Source organism: Eptesicus fuscus, chromosome 14 (genome assembly GCF_027574615.1).
Source record: "Eptesicus fuscus isolate TK198812 chromosome 14, DD_ASM_mEF_20220401, whole genome shotgun sequence".
Taxonomy (NCBI): domain Eukaryota; kingdom Metazoa; phylum Chordata; class Mammalia; order Chiroptera; family Vespertilionidae; genus Eptesicus; species Eptesicus fuscus.
Window position 1 is genome coordinate 64,643,638 of NC_072486.1, and position 20,579 is coordinate 64,664,216.

Sequence of the window (20,579 nt, forward strand, 5' to 3'; positions counted from 1 at the left end):
ATGAAGTCAGTAGTAATCTCAGAATGATGCTTAGGATATAGCATCTTTAATGGGATGCTTAAGTAATCACAGCAATTTAATTAAAAGGGCAGTATTATTTTGAAGCAGCTATTGTTCCCTAGAGAGTGTTGCAGTTTTGGTCTTACATTTTTATAGTTACCTAATGCTTCCACTCACCACAGTTTTTTGTCTATTTGTTTATTGGATTTTTAAAGATATTATGCATAGTTTTCAACTTACTGCTAAACTTTGTCCCAAATGTTTCCTCCTTCAAATATGTGATCACTTTTTTCCAGACTCATTCACTGTCCCCCTCTCCAAAGCTAGTGGGTTTTCCTAGCTCCATCATTCACCTTTTCTTATTGTTGACTTAAATGTTTCCTCTGAGTGATCTCTTCACTCCCAACACTTCAACTACCTACTGTGTCAGCATCTGACAAAATGGTAATGACATCTCCCTTCTCTCTCCTTAGCTCCAGACCCTCGTTTTCAGTTTGATGTTTCGTGGGTACTTCAAAGACAACCTGTCCTGAAGCAAAATCGTGCTTTTCTCCTCCACCTACCTGCTCACTCTCCTACTTGAGTTTTTCCTTCTTGCTTGATGGTGGCACCGCATATACTGCTCCCAAAGGCCAAAACCTTGGAGTCGTGCTTAGTGGTTTCTCATTGCCTCCTACTTAGATCACATCAGCACAACCTAAATGTATACAATTTTCATTTGCCCATCATACTTCAACAGGCTGTAAAACCTAGTACAAAGCACCACAGATTCTAACTCACATTCTGACAGCTCCATCTGCTGCTCCTTAGCTTGGGTATCACTGTGTTTTCCCTTTGCCTGTCCCCATAACCTCCCAGCTGGGCTCATTGCCTCCTAATCTTTCCACTTCAGGTTGGCTGCTATCCTCATCCATTTTTCTTCCATAAAATGCATAGACAAGACACGTTCTTATGGGCTACTAAAACATTTAGGGAGGAACTTGAGAAGCATTTTAATCATTCATAATCTTCCATTGGCCTGCACAACCGTGCGTAATCTGGCCTCTTGTCTCACACTCACCTCTCATCTTTGTCTTACATTTCTCTCCCCATCATTCATGAACTCCACTGGCTCTTCCCTGCCCTTTTCCATGTTCTCCTCTCCCATTTTCTCTCCTTTCTGACCTCAACTAAGTGACACCACTTTAGGGCGGCTTTTCCTGAACACTCCTCCCTCTAAATTAAATTTCCTCACTCTTCCCAACAAGACTTGCCATAATTTTTATAATTATGCACTTTTTTGGGGTTTTGTTTTGCATTAAGCCTGGCTCATGCACATTTCTAAACTCTGTGAAGTCAGAGACCATATCTATTATATTCACCATGGCATCCCACGGCCCCCACATAGAATCTAGCAGACAGTGGGTACTCAATACACATTTACTGAGAGAATGAATCCATCATCTCAACTATTAATGGCATATCAGTAGGCTAGCTAACTACAGGCTCAGTCTATGGATTATGGGCAATTCCCATCCCTGAAGACCATGTTGTAAGGTTAGTAAAGATATTGCAGGGATAATTTTGACTGCTTTAACGTAAAGAAAAATAAACCTCCAGTAATCTAGAATGTTAATCATTCATTATTGGCATGCATGTTAACTCTGATGACAATACACTGGATATCTATTGCCTGGCTATTAGACATGTCCTCTTTGTTTGGTTACCAGAGATTTTTTTCCTAAAACATAAAGCGCATCCTGTAGTTCCCCTGATTATGAATTTTCAGTGGATTCCTTAGAACTAACAAAAATGTTCAATAGGTCCGGAATGAATGAATGCTTTCAAGATAAAGCCCTAATTACTTGGATTGTATAACAAAGCAATTCTCAAGCTAGGCCTGGTCATTCTTTCCAACTTCAACCTCAGCTAGTCTATCATAGGCCATGATCAAGCAAGGTTCTTTCATACTTGGCCTCTTTCAGAAATGTACCACTTTTGTCCCTAGATGGTTGTTGTATTTGTCCTTTAAAATCCATCTCTCTCAGCCCTGGCCAGTGTGGCTCAGTTAGTTGAATATCCTCTCATGTACCAAGAGGTTGCCAGTAGGATTCCTTGTCAGGGCACATGGCCAGATTGCAAGCTTGATCCCCAATAGGGGGCATCGAGGAGGCAGCCAAATGATGGTTTTCTCTCATTGATGTTTCTCTCTCTCCCTCTCATTTCCTCTCTCTCTAAAACCAATAAAAACATATTTTTTAAAAAGAAGAAACTCTTACCTTTAAAAAAATTTCACCTCTCTCACACATTTTTGTTATACATTCTTCTGTGCTTCCATTTATGGTATATTCTCTTAATTTTGAAATTTATCCCATGATAATTTATTGGAATGTCTATCTCCCAAACTGGATGATAACTCCTGGATTGGACTCTGTATTCCCAGTGTTCAGCCTAATGCATAGCATATAATGGCATCCAGTAACTTTTGGGTATCTGAATGCATTTCTTATTGTTTGGGAGTAAAAATGCCTTTCCTACACAAGCAATGGTATGAATAATTATTTAATACTCAACTGACTCAAAAAGCTTGCTTAAAACATAATAGAACTGAAACATATTGCTTTCCACACCCCTAATATTAGCATATTATTTCTCTGCTTTATTGCAACCAAGAAACCTTCCCTCTTCTTTTATCCTAGCCCAGTGGCAAATATCTATCTTAAACTTTTCTGTTTGGTCTCTCTTTGCCTTACAAGGAAAGGCTAAGGAAGAGCTCTTTTCTGTAATAGTGGGATGGGATTTCTACCATTTTGATTTTCATGATGGAGACATATGTCAACTGAGGGTTTGAATCTTTGGGACTTGCCTGTGTCTCAAATAGTCATGAAGACCACTTGTTTCATAACATGCCATTAAGCTGATGAATAAGAATTTTGCTGCCATATTATGAACTATAAGATGAAAATAACTTTAAAGGAGCTCTATTAATAAATAAAAGTATCATAAGGACCTTCCTATTAGTGTTCTCATGCATAAGAAAGTCTTACTCATGCTTTTCACTAATCCAGGCACTTGTCTTTTGACTTGTATTAAATGAATCAAAAGGGTCCTTCTTCCTTGACTCCTTAACTCTTGTCACACTTTTTGTATACTTTGGTTTTCTTATAGACAGCCACAAAAATAATGCTTAAACTAGGGAAAAAACATGATGTCTGATTAAGTAATTGATGTAATGTATTTGATACATACATTATAATGCAAACAAACATGACTGCTTTGAATAGGCGAGAAAGGCAGATGTTTTAAGAAACAATATCTGTGCCAAACCATGTGTTTTTATGAAGTAGTACTGTTGGTGGGAATGCAGAGTGGTGCAGCCACTGTGGAAAGCAGTATGGAGTTACTTCAAAAAATTAAAAATGGAACTATCTTATAACCCAGGGATTTCACTTCTGGGAATTCATCCAAGGAAACCCGAAACATTATTTCAAAAGAATACATGCACACCTGTGTTCATTGCTGCGTTATTTGCAATAGCCAAGATTTGGAAGCAGCCAAGGGCCCACCAGTAGATGGATGGATAAAAATGCTGTGGTACATTTACACAATGGGACATTACTAGGCCATAAAAAAGAAGGATATCTTAACTTTTATGACAACATGGATGGACCTGGAGAATATTCTGCTAAGTGAAATAAGCCAGTCAGAGAAAAACAAGTACCAGATGATTTCATTCATATGTGGAATCTAATGAACAAAATGAACTAACAAGCAAAAGAGTGACAAACTCATAGATACAGAACAGGCTGATAGCTTTTGGAGGGTGGTAGTTGGGTAGGAGTATGGAGGGATTGAACATAAAAGGAAAAAAAAAGAGAAAAAACTCATGGACATGGACACAGTGTGATGATTGCTGGGGGTAGGGAGCTGGAGGGAGGAAGAGGAGACTATGGGAGGGATAAATGGTGATGGATAGAGATTGACTTGGTGAACACACAATACAGTATATAGATGATGTGTTGTGGAATTGTGCTCCTGAAACCTGTATAATTTTGTTAACCAGTGTCACTCCAATAAATTCAATAAAAAAGAAAAAAGGCAAGATATAAAATGTTGGTGACCATATGGAGAAAAGGGAACCATTATGCACTGTTGAATACTCAAGATATAAAAATCTAAATTGGTACAGTAACTACTGAAAACAGTATGAATGTTCCTCAAAAATTAAGACTAGAACTACTATATGATAGATACATCAATCCCCTCCTGGTTATGTATCTAAAGGAAATATAAAGAGAATCTTGAAGAAATATCTGCATGCCCATTTTTCTCTGTAACATATTATTCACAATACTAAAGATATAAAAATACCCTAAGTATTCATCAACAGATAAAGAAGATATGACTATATATGTATGTGTATATATGTATATATGTACATGTATATTTCAGTCATGAGAAAGAAAGACATACCACCATTTGTGACCACATGAATGGAACTTGATGGCAGTATGCTAAGTGAAGTACAATGGTGGTAACGAGGGGTAGAGGGCCAGGTTGAATAAGTTATGGGGAGCTAATGTACAGTACAGTGATTATAGTTAATAATATTTTTATATACTTTAAAGTTGCTAAGATAGTATATCTTAAAAATTTTCATCACAAGAAAGAGAAGCAATATTCTATACCAAATCATGTGTTTTCATAAAGTAGCTAACCTCATTAAGTTGGTTAAATAAATGCCCTTTCTGAGTCACTGTCTTCTTTTGAAAAAAATAGGTGGTGTTTGCATTGCTCAATCACAGAAAATTCCACGTGAACCAAGACCTGGAGAATTTGAAAAGATTATCAAACGCCTGCTAGAAACACCTAACGCCCGGGCAGTGATTATGTTTGCCAATGAAGATGACATCAGGTACTGATTAATTTTCTTCCTTATGTAGGCTCAGATTTGTGGCCCATATCCTTTTTTTTCTAACATATTTCATGTTCAATATAAAGTCTTGTGAGATTTCACAGGAATTGAAACATTCTTATGCAATTTACAGATTGCCTTATGGTGCACGGAGACACAACAGCCTTCGAGTTTCTAAGTCTGAAATGTCTATTGAGTAAAACCCGGGGACTGAAAGAAGTGAGACCAGTAAGGTTGATAGAATGAAGGGAATACGGTTAAGGATAAGGTTAACTAACAGGTGCTGGAGTGAAAGTCACCAATATATTTCCTTTAGAAGATGATAAGCCTCAGGCAGTTAGAATGATTGTCTAATGGTGCCCTAGTGAATGTATATAACTTGATATAGCCATCTTGTAACATCCATAAGTGTAGTGTTTCTTGATAAATGTGGTATGTTTATTTCTTTTTATTATGATAGGAGGATATTGGAAGCAGCAAAAAAATTAAACCAAAGTGGGCATTTTCTCTGGATCGGCTCAGATAGTTGGGGATCCAAAATAGCACCGGTTTATCAGCAGGAGGAGATTGCAGAAGGGGCTGTGACGATTTTGCCCAAAAGAGCATCAATTGATGGTAAGGATGCACGGTAGAGAATTTGTTTTCATTCCAATTAAGTCAAAACTCAAAGGTGAAACCAGAGTATCAGCATCCAATGAAACACACCCATTATGGATGACCCTGGAAAGAATTTTTAGTTCTGATGGCAAAATTGCCAAGACAGTAACTATTTAGCCCAGCACATATATTTTTTATTAGAAGAGTACCTACTGGATTTTTTTTTAAGAAAGGCAATTAAAGTTGGCCTTACATGTTTCCATGATGTTAGCCATTTTCATGATGTTACCCTCTAAGTTTGCATATTTCCATGGGCATATATGATGGTTATGGCACGGTTGGAGGGAGAGGGTTTGCTAATTAGAAAATGAAGACATGATGCTGGGCTGACTCTATGGATAAAATAAAACCTACAGCAAAGATGTGGAGCATCCCTGAAAGGCAGCTTGTCTCCCAAATGCCTTTGCCAATGGTGCCGACAGTGATTGAAATTTCTACCTTTCCCATTATCCTTTTGAGTAAGGCATTATTTCCAGTTGGTCTTTCTACAATGTGGTCATTACCTGAGCAGGCTGACACTTTAGCCTATTACCCATGACTCAGAAGATTATATTAGTACTGATTAGTTAATTGAATTAGTTGAAAATGGAACATATAGGACAGATAAAAAGTAGAAGCATAAAAGTCTTGAACATTAAACCCTGAAAGGAGAGAGAGAGAGAGAGAGAGAGAGAGAGAAGACTGAGTTGGTTCTGACTATTTAGCATGAGGTCACTGGTCACTGCCACTGGGAGACCTAGAGGAGGGAGAGGTTGAGATGACAGCAGGCTTTCCTGTCACACTCATCCCCAGTGCCAGGTGCCTGAATGGTGAATGGTGGGGTCAGAGATATTGTCCACTGATTCTGCTTGGCTTTCGCCATAAGGGAAGCTTTTGGTTCTCCGCCCCCCCTTTTTTTTTTTTCATGGAACAATCACAGTATAACATAATATCCACTTAAAAGCTCTGATAGTATTTGGTTTTGATTTTGAAAGAATATTAAAATCATACCTTTCTTCTTTAAAATAGGATTTGATCGATACTTTAGAAGCCGAACTCTTGCCAATAATCGAAGAAATGTGTGGTTTGCAGAATTTTGGGAGGAGAATTTTGGATGCAAGTTAGGATCACATGGAAAAAGGAACAGTCATATAAAGAAATGCACAGGTAGCCACTTAAATGTTTTCCTTGGCGCGTTCGTTCTGTCATTACCTGAGAAATGAAGTGTTTCTACATGGATAACTATGAGGGTATTTTCTGTTTTCCTGTGTCTCTTGTCATGATTTCCCGGAAGGGCTGAGCACACACTGCTCATTCAACCAACTTAGGTGTAATCATTGGTTCTTACAGTTAAACAGCAAGTATTTATTGGGCATGTGCCAGGTGCTGGGGTATTTCAGTCCTATTTAAAAAAGCATTTATTCAGTTTCTACTTTGGGCAAAGCACTTTATTAGGATTGGGGGGTGGTATGGATAAATAAGCAAGACATGATATTGCTCTCTAGTAAAAATGATGGATCATAATAATTTGCTATAAGACACTAATTTAAAAAAATACCATTTTAATCCATGTCCCCTATACTATTGCCTTCCATTTCTGCATAGCACTAGCAGCTATGATTTTTCATTTTATATATCTTATGCTTAAAAATAGTAGTGATATTAAATATTCATATTTTAAATGTAAGAATTAAACATTTTAATTACCCATTTTATGATTTTATGTATGGGATATTAAAAATTACTTATAACTAAGTAGTACATTTGGCAAGATCACAGATATAAGGTCAGTATAAACTTCAAAAAAAATCCTTTTTACGCCCTGGTTGGTTTGGATAAGGTGTCGGCCTGCGGACTGAAGGGTCCCGGGTTAGATTCCAGTCAAGGGCACATGCCTGGGTTGCAGGCTCGATCCCCAGTGGGGGGCGTGCAGGAGGCAGCTGATTAATGATTGTCTCTCATCATCGATATTTCTATCTCTCCCTTCCCTCTCCCTTCCTCTCTGAAATCAATAAAAATACATTTAAAAATCCTTTTTACATATATATCATATTATATAAGACACTAACACACGAAAAATGAAATTTAAAGGCTACTGTTTATAGCATGATAATAAAACCATAAAAATTATGGGTAATGTTAACAAAGATGCATAAATCCTCTATACTGAATACTACAAAACTTGAACAGGTATTTTATAAGCAGACATGCCTCCCTCGTGCCCATATTTTGATATATCCTTCTTTCTCTCAATTCACTTCCTTTGGAATCAGCTGTTGAAATAAAAGATGTACTACAATAAGTGCTAGAGTGGACATATGAGCAGAGCGGAATAGGTGCCACGCTGTGGAGGGAGCTGGGTGAGGAGAGCTTGCATCCGAGTGTGAGGAGACAGACACTAAATAAATAAATGTATAAAGGAACAGAGACTTCCAGATGCTGAGACGTGCTTACAGGAAATAGCAGAGAGAATGTGAAAGGGTGACCAGGAGGCATGGCAGGGAGAGGAGCAATTCGATTGTGTGGTCACAGGAGGCTGCACCAAGTAGATGGCATTTGCCATGAGACCTGAAAAGCCAGAAGGTGTCAGCCATGTGAAGATATGAGGGCAGCCCATTGCAGGGTCCAGGGCAAGTCTGTTTTGTTGACTTGGGAGGCTGGAGTGAGTGAGAGAGTAAGCATAGTTAGCGAGAGGAAGCGTGAGGGCAGATGAAGCTAAAGAGACTGGCTGGGGCCAGGTCATGCAAGTTCTGGAAGTTCTTTCTAGAAGCTCCAGAGCTAAGGAGTTTGGGCTCTATCCTACCTGTAGGGTAGAATTACGTGAGGCTTTTTACCCAGGGCATTGCTCAGATGCCCATTTTAAGAAGATTCCTCTGCAGAAGTGTGAGGAGAATTGGAGATCAGCGATGAGAAAGGAAAAGGGTCAGTTAGGGACCATCCAGTTCTGGCGATGGGCAGTTATGGCCTAAACAAAGACCTGTGAGTTAGGGGCAGACCACAGAAGACAGAAGTCTAGTAGGTAGTATTTATACTACATGGTGAGTGATTAACACTGGGGGTGATAGTTAGTGATGGAATATTAAATCTTTACCAGCTAGGTCTAGGAAAATAGTTATGTAATTACCTAACAGAGAAGACAGAATGAATGGTGAATTTGGAGGGACTGACTTGAATTTGGTTTTGATGTAGCCCCATGGAACTGCCCAGCAGGTGGCAGCATAAGGTCTGGGACCCCACAGGGCTTTGGGCACTAAAAATACATATTAAGGAATGGCAGATGGAGACCTGGAAGTTAAAGATCAGGGCAGAGATGCAATTGCCCTTGAGCTTGAGCAGAGATGTGGGATGACAATTGAAAACTCTAGAAAAGGAAACTGAGCAGGTGAGTTTTGGAAGGAAATGAAGGGGGCGGGGTCATTGCCTTCTTAGTCTCCAGGAAATAAGATGGGGTGCACACAGTGCTGCAGAGAGGTGTGGCTGAGGCATAGGCAGTGTAATAGGGAGACTCACATTGTGAAATGGAACTGGGCTTGAGGGAGTGGAGGAAAGAATGCTTGTTCAAGAAGTTTGGCAGAAAAAGGAAGTGGATATAGTAGGGGAACTTGAGGAAGAAACAGGGTGCAGAACTCTTCTTTAGGATAGAGCACGTGTAATCCTGATTTCAGGTAGACTGAGCATTCAGTAGGAATAGCTAGGGAAAGAGAAATGAAATATGGAATAGAATATTGATAGAAATGTTAGGGAGAGGCATGAAGAGGAGGTATTATTTTAAATAATGTGACTAAGTTGAAAGAAAAAAAGAAATAGACAAACATGCAGATAAGCAGAGGGGGGAAATTATGTAATTAAATGCTAAATGTGGGCATAGATATTAAGGAATTTTAGAAAATGTATAACTGAAAGTTCAAGTTTTAAATTTAAAATTTCATGGAGGAGGTGCGCTTGATAATAAGGAAGATTTGAGAAAGAACATCCAAGATGATGGACATGGTGGGTGAGCAGGGCAGAGACGGAGAGTAGGATGGGGAGAGGGATGAGGAAGCGTGAAGAGGTCTTCCTTACTGGATAGGAGGGAGCATGGTAAGGAATAATGGGCAATAAAGAGGGGCCACTTTATAGAAGGATTTGCGAGTTGATGCAGAGAGTCCTTTCTGTGTTTTTCATTCAGATATATTTTACACTGTGCTTAATTCTGAATTCTGAATGTGTTTGATTATCTGTACATTCATATCCTATTGTTTAGACTATTTAATGAAAATCTACCAGTAACTGAAATGATGAATACACTTTTCTTTTTATATATATTACATAATAAAATTGGTAGGAAATTAGCTATTAACTAATTGCATAACTTGTAACAGACTGTTTTCAGAATACACAGTTTCCCTAAATTCACATTTTTCCCCACATGTTGATGTATATAGATGTCCTGATAGCTGTAGATGATGTGAATTGGGTACTTATTTCAGGCATAAACATTGACCTGGGTTGTAGTAGAACCCTGACTTGGTGCCACGTCTGCTTCAGATTCCTTTGATTTACTTGGGTGTTGTTAAAATTGCAGCAATCTGTCCAATTAGAACTATTCTAGTGCAATGGAAATAGTGTTTTACTCCAAGTGCTAGGGCAAATGCACCCTTAGGGAGCAGGTTCAATAAATTCCATTATTTCAGTATCATCCAAATTCCATTGTGGGTGATACTGAAATAACTCGTCCCTGGAGAGAAAATAAGTAAATAATTCAACACCCTAACTTACATTTAAAAAAACAAACAGTACCACATGAACATTTCCAAATGGTGAGAGAAAATACTTGTGTCCCAAATGACCATCAACACCCAGTTTTCATCTCTGTTTTGTGGGAAGGGTAATGATCTCCCACCTTAATGGTCAAATATACTTCAGATGGCAGGATATTCATAAGTTAAGAAATGCACAGGGTGTGAAACTGGTTTATATTTCCAATTCCATCTAATTCAGAAATGAATGTAGACAGATGTGCAAGTTGCAAAACTTGGCCTTACAAGGTTCGCATTTTAACCATCCACAATGAGTCAAAAAATTAGGGAACTCTGTGAAAATGGGATGCCTACAGGGTCCTTTTAGCTGCATTTGGAACATCAATTGTGAGTTAAGTTTTAAGCAAAATTTTACCTTAAGCGATGGTAATCTGTGGATGTAATTATTTTCTTCCATTGGGGGCAATACTAGCATGTATGTATGTGGGTAAGAGAGTGCTTCCCAGCAGGGCAGGGCTTCTTCATATCAACCTGCAGGAGACAGAGTATCCTCAAGCAGTGAGGAGCATCCTCTTCCTGAAATTAATGCAGCGCAGTTTTCTGAGACGATCTTTCCCCTAGAATCTCAGGAAAACCGTCAAAAAGACGTGATATTACTGTTAACTTTGATATCTGTACAAGTTCCAAAGTGAATTAATTCCTACCATCCATCTAGCTACTTCTGTGGTTATTACTGCTTCTGAGAGCTGCTGAGTTCTGAAAGCCAGGACTGCTTAATCCTACTTAAAATTCCCTTTGTCTTCTCAAGAAGAAGAAAGGATTCTTTTATACTTGTTATCATTGGGTGTTGGGAGTTGCTGTAGAGACATTTATCTGACCTCTCCATTTTTCCCTCCCTTGTTCCACGTTCACACTTAATGCCTTCCCACTCCTCAAACAGACGCGCACACCCTCCCTGGAGGATTGTGGGTCTTCATCATCTCTCCCTGCCTTGGCACATTTTTCACACACCTATTTCCCCAGTCGGGCCTCTGCCTGAACTCTTCTTCCACTGTTCCCCTCGCCTCATTTTTTCTTTTTCCCACCTTTTCTCTGGTCAGTTCCTTACCTGACATTGTTTTGTTCAGCAAGACTCTCGCTGGCAGTGAAGAGTTTGTTTGTGTGCTTTTTTGAGGTGTCACTTAACTGTTGTAATGGCTGTCATGCTGACTTGTCTGTTAGAGAGGCCTGCTAGTGAATATTGCAGGGACCTGAGTGTGTTCAGCTGAGCTGCTCCTCAAAGGTGGACTCCTCCTGGGTTACACCATTGGCCTTGACTTTCACTTCTCCCACACGAGTTGTGACTGGCTCTTCCTTTATTAAAACAACACCCCCTGACCAACCCAATAAATCCAGTCGGTTCCATATAGCATCTGAATGCCTTCCTTTTGCTACTTCCACCCACCCCTCCATTATTTATTCACTTGTTTATTCATTTAGGATAGCCTGCTTGTAGCAGACACTGTGCCACAGATATAGAGACAAAGAGCAGACCACTCTTGGCCTCAAGTTGCTCACAGAGACACTGTCTTATTGAATTTGAAATGCTTTCCTTGTCTGTTGAGTTTCAATCCTCAGCCAGGAGGTTGGGACACTGCTGCTTAGCCGGCATGTGCCTGATACAGAGATGCTAAATGATGGTGAGCAGATGCTACTTGAAATGGCCTATTGATTCTTATTTATGATGATAGAAATAATGGTAATGGAAAAAGCAATGTACAAATATGTTTCTTCTCACAAACAAGCAGTTCTGTCACTGAACCAAATAGGAGGCTCAATAATTAGCCTCCTGAAAGGCCTGTCAGTTATTGCCTAGTGCCAGAGTAACCAGGTATCTTTTTCAGGTGTAGCTACCTCTCAATAGTCCTCTATACGCCTTGGGAGACTATGGAAGGTGGGAGCTTTCACCTTTCACCCAGGACTCAGGGAGACCATATGAGTGAATGGGTTAGTTAGGAGGGGGATGGGATGGACACAGGGAGTACTGGTGAGTCAGAATGAAAGGAAGCTAAGATAACTTTCCCTGTGTTAAAATGCGTTCTGCCATCCCCATTTGCCTCTTGCCTAGAGTAAACTCTGTTGGGGACAGTGTCTTTACATTAGCATCATGAAGTGGCAGTTAATCCACATGCTGCTGTTCTTAGCAAGTGAAATAGCAGAAATCCCAGAGTAACTTATTTATGCCACTTCTGATATTCCATATTGAATTCCAATAGATGCATATGAGATGACAAAATAGGCATTGATTTCAGACATAACTACATTTCAAAATTTTACAGCTGGGATGTAAAATCAAAAATCATCCTCTCATTTTCTACATGAAGAAACTGGTACCCAGAGAAATTCAGTGAATTGTTTAAAAATCACAGTGTCAGAGCTGCAATTAGAATCCTGGTCTGTTTTATTTGAATTTGTGTTTTTACGTTTATATACTCAATTTCTTTTATTACTTACTCATTTCAGAGTTTTCACCTTATAGTTGAAAAGTATATTTCTCTTTATATTTTATGTATGACAGCAATGCATCATGGAATTTTAAAATCGCCAGCTGTAATGTGAAATAAAAATAACATATTGGTTGTTACCTAATCCTATAAAAAATAGGAAACATTTTAATATTCTTCACCTTGATTTTTAATGATATATATAGTATTTGTAAGTGGTCCTGGAACAGAATAAATCATTTCATCCAGTTCCCTGGCCCCTTGCCATTTATAAAAGTATACCAAGGACTATATTTTTTAAAAACCCACAAGAGAAACTATCAAATGCAAGCTTCTAGAACTCCACAGCTAGTGGCACTGAGTTATAGCCATTCGTTTTGCTAAATTACAGTTAGTTTGCTCATTTTTTTCACTCCTTTATAGAAAACAATTTCGCCTATTTGAAAGCAGTGTGGGAAGCACTATAGTGTATAATAACATTCTAGAACTTGTGTGCAGACAAATCACCTGAGCGCCTGGTTAAAATGCAAATTCTGGTTTTGTCGGTATAAGGTGAGGCACTCAGAGCTTCCCACCAGTCGCAGGTGATATGGATAGAGTGGGCTCTGGGCCACACTTTGAGTAACAAGGGGTATTAGAATTAGTTTATGGAGATAGCAACCGCATCTGACATTTAACTAACAGAATAGATACTCAACTGTGCTGAAGATTACCAAAGGTGCCCTACAGCAGATCACCTAACTAAGACTAAATTGTCAAATGCAAAGCTTACCATCTAGAGCTTGTGTTGTATGTATAACCTTCACTGAATATTCAAATTGGTAAAGTGTGAAGATAAAGTAATGTGTGTGTGTGTGTGTGTGTGTGTGTGTGTGTGTGTGTGTGTCTCCTCATTAGAAAAACTTGAAGTGGAGAGCTCAGTTAATAGTATATAGATGCACCTGTGTCTCCAAAATTTGCAAAGTAGATTACAAAGTTTGCCATGTCAAGATTCAAACACAGTCTGAAAACTTTAAAAGGATCCTGCACTGTTAGTCATAAATAGAGTGATGGAATTGCAAAGGTCCATAGAGACCGTTTTTCTCAATTTTTTCATTTTGCAGAAAAGAAAATTGAGGTCCATCTGGCCTAAGTGAGTTGTCTAAAACCATAAAGCTAGCTGAAGGTGATGAAGGGACTGAAATCTGATTTGACGCTTGATTCTTTCTTTAATCCTTTCCTGTTCTGAAGGCTTTTCCCAACACAGGACTGAATTTCACTAACCCATTCTACTATTTTGTCCTGTTCTGGGTGGCCTGACTGTTTTTCCAATAGCCATCTAAGGTTAAGTATTCCCTCTTTGTGATGCTCCCTGGCTACTAAGGGCTCAGATCAATGCTCTTGGTCTGAGAAGCTCTAATACTGCTTGAATTGTGGAAGTACCATTGGTTAGACGGAGCTTTAAGGGTACATGAAGTCTTGCATTATTTTCAGGGAATAACTTAAGACAGAGGAAAAACCATTCTACAGAGTGTAAATGAATTCAGGAGTTTAGGTATCCCTTTCTGTAAATCACACAGTGGACTCTGGCATTAGTTTGACTGGGTGGAATTCACATGCGTCTGGATGAACATGATCTCTGGAATATTACACTAAAGGACTCAGCAATGGAAAGGGAATATTGGCAATCATGTGACAGCAAACCATTTTGGATAATCATTTATTTGGAGATCCGCAATAAGACTTGGAACAGTGAAGATGAAGCAGTGGGTAAAAAAGTATAGAAACATTAGAAAAAAATGTCTTTCGCTCAGTGCTTATTAAACTTCATTGGAGGGAGTCAATTCATTAAAACCAAACAAAGAAAGAATATTTAAATGGCTCAATATTAAGAAAATGTGATATTCCTAACCCTAAAAAGAGTACAAAACAGGTACATATAAAGGGCTATTTATTTGCATTATGAAAGGATTTAGACAAAATGAAGAGGTAATTAGTATGATTATTATTTCAGATAGAGGGAAGCACAAAGGCCAGTAGACTAGAGAAAGAATAATAGTTTGAGGAACTGAACAAGTTTAATATGGCTAGAATAGAGAGCAGGTAGGAGAATAATAAGAGAGAAGGATATGGATCTAGCCATAGGACAGATTGTGTGAGATTTTATATGCCTCTTGAGGCAGTTGAAGTTTGTTATGATCAGTGACATAATGGTTTCCATTTCAGTAGGATTATTCAGGCTGTAGCATAACACTGAGAAAGAGAGACCAGTTAGATATTATAGCAATTTCTCCAGAGGTGACAGTGTCCTAGGTGACAATGGAGAAAAGTGGATGGATATAAAAGATATCTAATTAGTTGGTTATGTGACTCTGAAGCTGAGGAAAGAGATCTTGCTGTAGAGATAAAGGTGGGACATACTAGCCTGTAAATAAGGTTAGGTGAGAGAGACCCAAAACGCCTGTGAAGAGCAAATTGCACAGGGTCTGAGTCAGCACTTAAGGGATTCAGACTTTTGGGAATGTGGTGAAGAAGAGGACCCTGGAATTCCTTTTTTTTTTCTTTTTTCTTTTCCTGAGAATTTTCCTCAATACCCATGGGTAGCCATTAGAGATATCCCCTAAGGACATATCTCTATTCCACAGCCCTAATTCCTGCCCCAGTGTCTCTGCAGCCAAACTGATTGGGTTGTAGGCTGGGTGCTTGGCCCACGCTGGATCATCAGAGTCCTCCCAAGGCATATTTACAAGTGAAGCTGAAGGAAAAAGCTTGGTTTCTCTTGGGAGTTTGGGGTGAGGCTGTGAGATGGGAGGCTGAGACGATTGTGGAGTTCTTCACCCTGAGGAGAAAGTTGGCCTGGAAGAATGATAGTGACATGTAGACTGAACAGAGCTGACACACAGAAAGGCTTCCAACTGTGATCAATTTCTTAACCCCGCCCTTCCCGCAGGGATGTGAGATAGGTCATGATACTTCTAATTAAGTTTTCCCATCCTTAGCAGCAACCTAGTGTCCAGACTAACCTATGGTAATAGTCCTGGGGAAGACTAAAGGAAATAATATGCATAAAGCTCAGTGTCTGCTACGTAGAGAGTGCAGCAGGCACTGCTGCTTACTTATCCAACAGAAGTTCCCTTTCTTTGGGTCCACACCATCCCGTGGAACTGTCTACGACGAGGACGGTTTTCTATATCTATGTTGTCCAATGGAATAGCCACTGGACACATGTAGCTATTGGTCATTTGAAGTGTGGCTAGGGAACTGAGAAACTGCATTTTAAATTTTATTTAATTTTTAATTAGTATACATTTAAATATAAATCGCCACATGTGGCTGACAGATCTACAGAACAATTTTGTTTTACTGTATACCCCATGTAACCCAGTTAATTCTGATTGGTCTGATCCAGTTATGGTGGCCCTATCCTGCTTGCCGGTTTTCATTGAAAGGGCACCGTTTAATACAGTTCTGGTCAAGGAGATACATGGGAAAGTCTTACAGGACCCTTCAGCGTGAGGAGGCTGGGGAGTTCTTCTGGTTATTGGTATGAGTGGCTTGACTTGCAGCAGGGAAATCATGCTGGTGATAGCACCATACAAAAGCAGAGGAAACCTCAGTCATTGCTGACATCCTTCAACCTCTGAATTAACCAGCCCGGAATGCCCTTCCATTCTTGAGAGATGAGATAATAATAAATCCTCTCATTTAAAACCATGTTGCATAGGCTTTTCTATTATTTGCAGCTGAAATAATCATCACTAATACAATGTCTTTTCAATAAGTGGAAATTATTTATTTAACATGAGATGGACATGTCTCATTTTAAGAAGATAAGGAAAAATTAAAATTCTAAGATAAATTGGGAGGTTAGTATTTGCAATGCAGACACATTGTTTATATTAAATGGATTCACCACAGGTTTCTAAAATACTGACTTTCCAGTCAGTGAATATAAAATTAAACAGCCATACATCTTTTCAGAAATATTTCACTGAGACATATTTCCATGTAAGTTGCAGAATTATAAAACACACATATTAGAGAGTGAGTCTTAATTTATCAAAATAATTCATCTCTGGGTTCCTTTAAACAAAATACCCTCTAGTCTACAAAAATATTATTTTACAGATGAAGATAGTATGTTACTTACCATCCAGACAGACAATAATTTAGCTAAGCATTTTTCTTTGGAGAGTAAGTAAAAACCTGTTCAAAATGCATGCGCTTTTATCAACTAAATTATAAGACCTAAGAAGAACTAGATGCTTCTATTATGTTTTCTGTGTCTAGTAAAATTCTCAGCTTCATTGCTTAGATACTCAAACACTGAATTTTAGCTGTGTGATCTTGGGCAAGTGAGTTAACTCTAAGAATCCTTGCTAAATTCTAATTTTTCCTGTCTCTAGATTTATTTTTTTTCAATGATTTTTAGAGGAAGTGGAAGGGAAGGAGTGATGTGAGAGAGATACATAGATTAGTTGCCTCCTGCATGTGCTCCCTCTGGGCCGGGGATCTAACCTGCAACCCTAGGTATGTGCCCTTGATCGGGAGTCAAACCCGTGACCAAAGCTTTCCCTGGTATTGCTGTGGGAGGTGGGAGCATGCTCTACCTCTGTCTCCTACCCACATCCTTTTCAGAAAGAAGATTGACAATATTAGCTAAGCAGTTAGATTGGAGTAGTATTCATTTTTTTGCCAAGAGAGATCCGAGATTCCAAATATGCTGATTCAGCAGATCACAGTGGAGTTTTCAAAAACTGAAGAAGGGCTCGGGAATCCATAAGAATGTGTGATGTTTAAATAGAGTTCAAATCCTATTAGCCAACAGGAAACCAGAGGACCCTAGAGAAGAAGGAAACTTAGAGGTCATCGTGTCCAATATTTTGCTGAGCTTCCCGTCGCAGACGGATGTGAAATGAGGACAGGGAGTACACAGAAACATTTTGGTTTTACTGATTCAGTAGAACTCGTGAAGGCTTTTATTGGTGCAAAATGAGGCTTTCTCATTGACTCTAAATAGGCTTATTAGCAGCATACAGAGGATTTCCACTGTGATCGTCTCTTTGTCCCTAGTCAGAGTGGAGGCAGAGGCCTGAAGCAGGCTGATAGCTGTGGAAGTGAAAAGTACCAGCAGACTGGAGCGCAGAGACCAGGCTGGCTGCCAGCTTTGGGTTCAGCACCCCGAGGAGTGTCGTTTGTCTGGGCTGCTTTTATGAAACAGAAGCCCTCTTTTATGCATTTGTACCTGTGAAAGGGAGCAGCGGTGTAACTGATCCAAACTAGCAGAAAAGCAAATTCTGGTAATTCATATTTGTTTAAGATGCCCACCTACCCCCTCTTTTTTAGGAGTGTTAGTTTACATTTCAATACATGGCCAACATTCTGGGCATTCTGGCTTGAACTTTCCCAGAGAGGTTTCATTAAATGGTATGAAGGTTTAATTCAGTCGAGTCCAGAAAGCTGTTGAGCTTTTCTCCCCCTGCCTAATGACAGAAAATGTCCCTGTTAACTGATTCCTTGGTGGGATCAGTCTGCATCATCCTAGACTGACAGAAAGCCCCAGTTCAGCATGCTGTGCTGGCTGCACAGCTCCCATTCTTGCCCCCAGGGCTGCAGGTTTGAGTACATGTGTAAATGCCCTTTTAGGATAGGTGATTATAGGGATGGGCAAACAATTGGTTCTTCTAATTCTTAATAACTTTGGTGTGTATTTGAGATAAGTGTAGACGGAGTTTGGAAGGGCATAAACAAGAGACTTGAGTGCCGGGAACCAATTCCAGCGTGTCATAATTACAAGAGTTTCATCAAAAGGTTGATGAAGCTTGGGGGCTCAACAAGGGCTGAGCCACATATCTAGTTACCTGTTGGAACGGCTAAAAAGCATCTCCCCCAAACCTGAATAGGACATTTCCCCTAACCTAAAGACTTGTATATATTATTGTTTGCTGCCAGACAGCTCAGGGCTTCTTAATCTACATGTTATTGCCTCCTGTTGGCCAAACACCTGAACAGCTGTAGGCTATTCCCCAATCTGACAATGCTTCTGTAAACCCTACCCTTTGAAGTGTATTATCTCCACCTTGCCTTAGGACAAATTGTGTTAATAAAAAGCACGGGTCCTGAGTCAAGGGATAGTCTTTAGCTCCTTCAGCTGAAGCTCCTCTGACCCCCAATGCCTTTCAAAATTATCTTTCATCTTTGGACTCCTTCTTAATCTATGAACAGCCTTTCTCCAGATTGCTGAACCTCTTCGTAATGCTGGGACAAGAACACTGGCATTAATGGTGCCCAACGTGGGGCTTCCGGAACCTTGGCAACACCAACACTTGAGTAATCATTGGAGAAATGGATGATGATGATGATGATGATGATGATGATGATGAAGATTTTAATATAAATAAGCAGAAAGTAGTATTTGTCAAAAGTAGGGCAATTCAGCACAATTCCACATTACAATCTCTCTTCTTCCTCTCAGAAACACACATAACATGTTCCATCACTGATGAATTTTTAATCACATAAGAGTCCCAGTGCTCCTCAAGGACCATACCCTGTGGCCAGGGACCTTTTCCTGGTTAATGCCTCTCTAGGCAGGTCAGTACTATCTTTAACATGACAGGTATAATTTGAGAGTACATTTACTTAAAGGAAATCTCCAGGAAAATAATGGGTGCATTTGTAAACTACACACAATCTTGTTATTCAATTTGCCCTTATAAAATCTTATAAGTTGGTTACAGGTTTCACTTTCTACATCTTAGGTATCTATCACCAACCGATCTTTTCATCTAACTCTAATTCTTTAAAAAGAGCCTCTCCTGGTTTGATTCTCAGGTGTATCCCATCCTCACTTCAGGTTCCAGATTGAAAATTTTCTTTTTGAGACACTCTGATGGACCATATATATCTTAATTTACCTGGCTTTCATCACCTGGGTCTCTTGAATTAGTCTACCTTGTCTGGACACATTTTCAGAAGAATGCTTCTCTCCCTTTTCAAAATGCAGCCTTCCCTTCTTTTGGTCCTTTACTCTGCTGTTCTAGTGAATTCATTCATTGCCACTCAGTGTGTCACTCTAAGAATATGCTGGAGGTGGGGCAATGCGTCTCACTGGGGTCTCTGTAGAACCAACCATGTGCTGCAACCATCACTCATGAATAAGGACCAAGGCTGTGCTGCTTTGGTTTGAAGAAGATGTTGGATGTTGTGGGATTTGTGCCAAAGTGTTGATTCATCTCTCATGACATGATAAGCTCACTGTCAGCAAGGCCAGTTGAAAGGTAGGGTCAAGTTTTGAGATAGAGGTATACAGTTAGTGGCTGCTCATAGGACAGAACTTTGGGGTGTCCAGAAGGACATTCTACTCTTGGAAATACTTCCTTCACCTGTTTGCTAAGTAAGACTCCAGGAATAGGAAACAAATCCTTTAATTGGTCTTACCTAATTAGGGCAGATCTCCTTGCAATATCTTCATGGTGCATTATATTCACCTTTGTATAGTCAATCAATTATACATTTATGTGTGGGATTGTTTCATTGATGTTTGTCCCCTATTAAATTAAAAGCTCCAGGAGGACTAGGAGTGTACCTTTGTTGCTCACTTTTGTGTCCACTGTGCCTGACATTTAGAAGACACTGGATAAATATTTGTTGAATAAATAACTGAATCTAAAATACTTCTGTGGTATGTGGTACATTCATTAAGTTTACACTGTAATGAAATACAGTTCTCCCCAATAGAACACGATCTCCTTTTTTCTCCTATGTCATTTCTAGTTGCTAAATTGACTTTGAAGTTGAGAGATTGGGCTGTGACTCAATATGTGCCAAACTCTTCAACAAATACTG

General features: G+C 39.4%; 1 protein-coding gene across 2 annotated transcripts in view; it reads left to right on the plus strand.

The window, feature by feature from the left end:
• Positions 1-20,579, plus strand: part of GRM8 (glutamate metabotropic receptor 8) — a 722,933-nt gene that overhangs the window by 327,976 nt on the left and 374,378 nt on the right. Inside the window, exons 3-5 of one of the 2 annotated variants that reach the window (XM_008154053.3) lie at positions 4,759-4,894; positions 5,355-5,509; positions 6,560-6,697. In XM_008154053.3, the coding sequence (XP_008152275.1) occupies positions 4,759-4,894; positions 5,355-5,509; positions 6,560-6,697 (429 nt within the window). The remainder of the gene's footprint in view (positions 1-4,758; positions 4,895-5,354; positions 5,510-6,559; positions 6,698-20,579) is intronic. The other variant, XM_054726441.1, reaches the window with a different exon arrangement.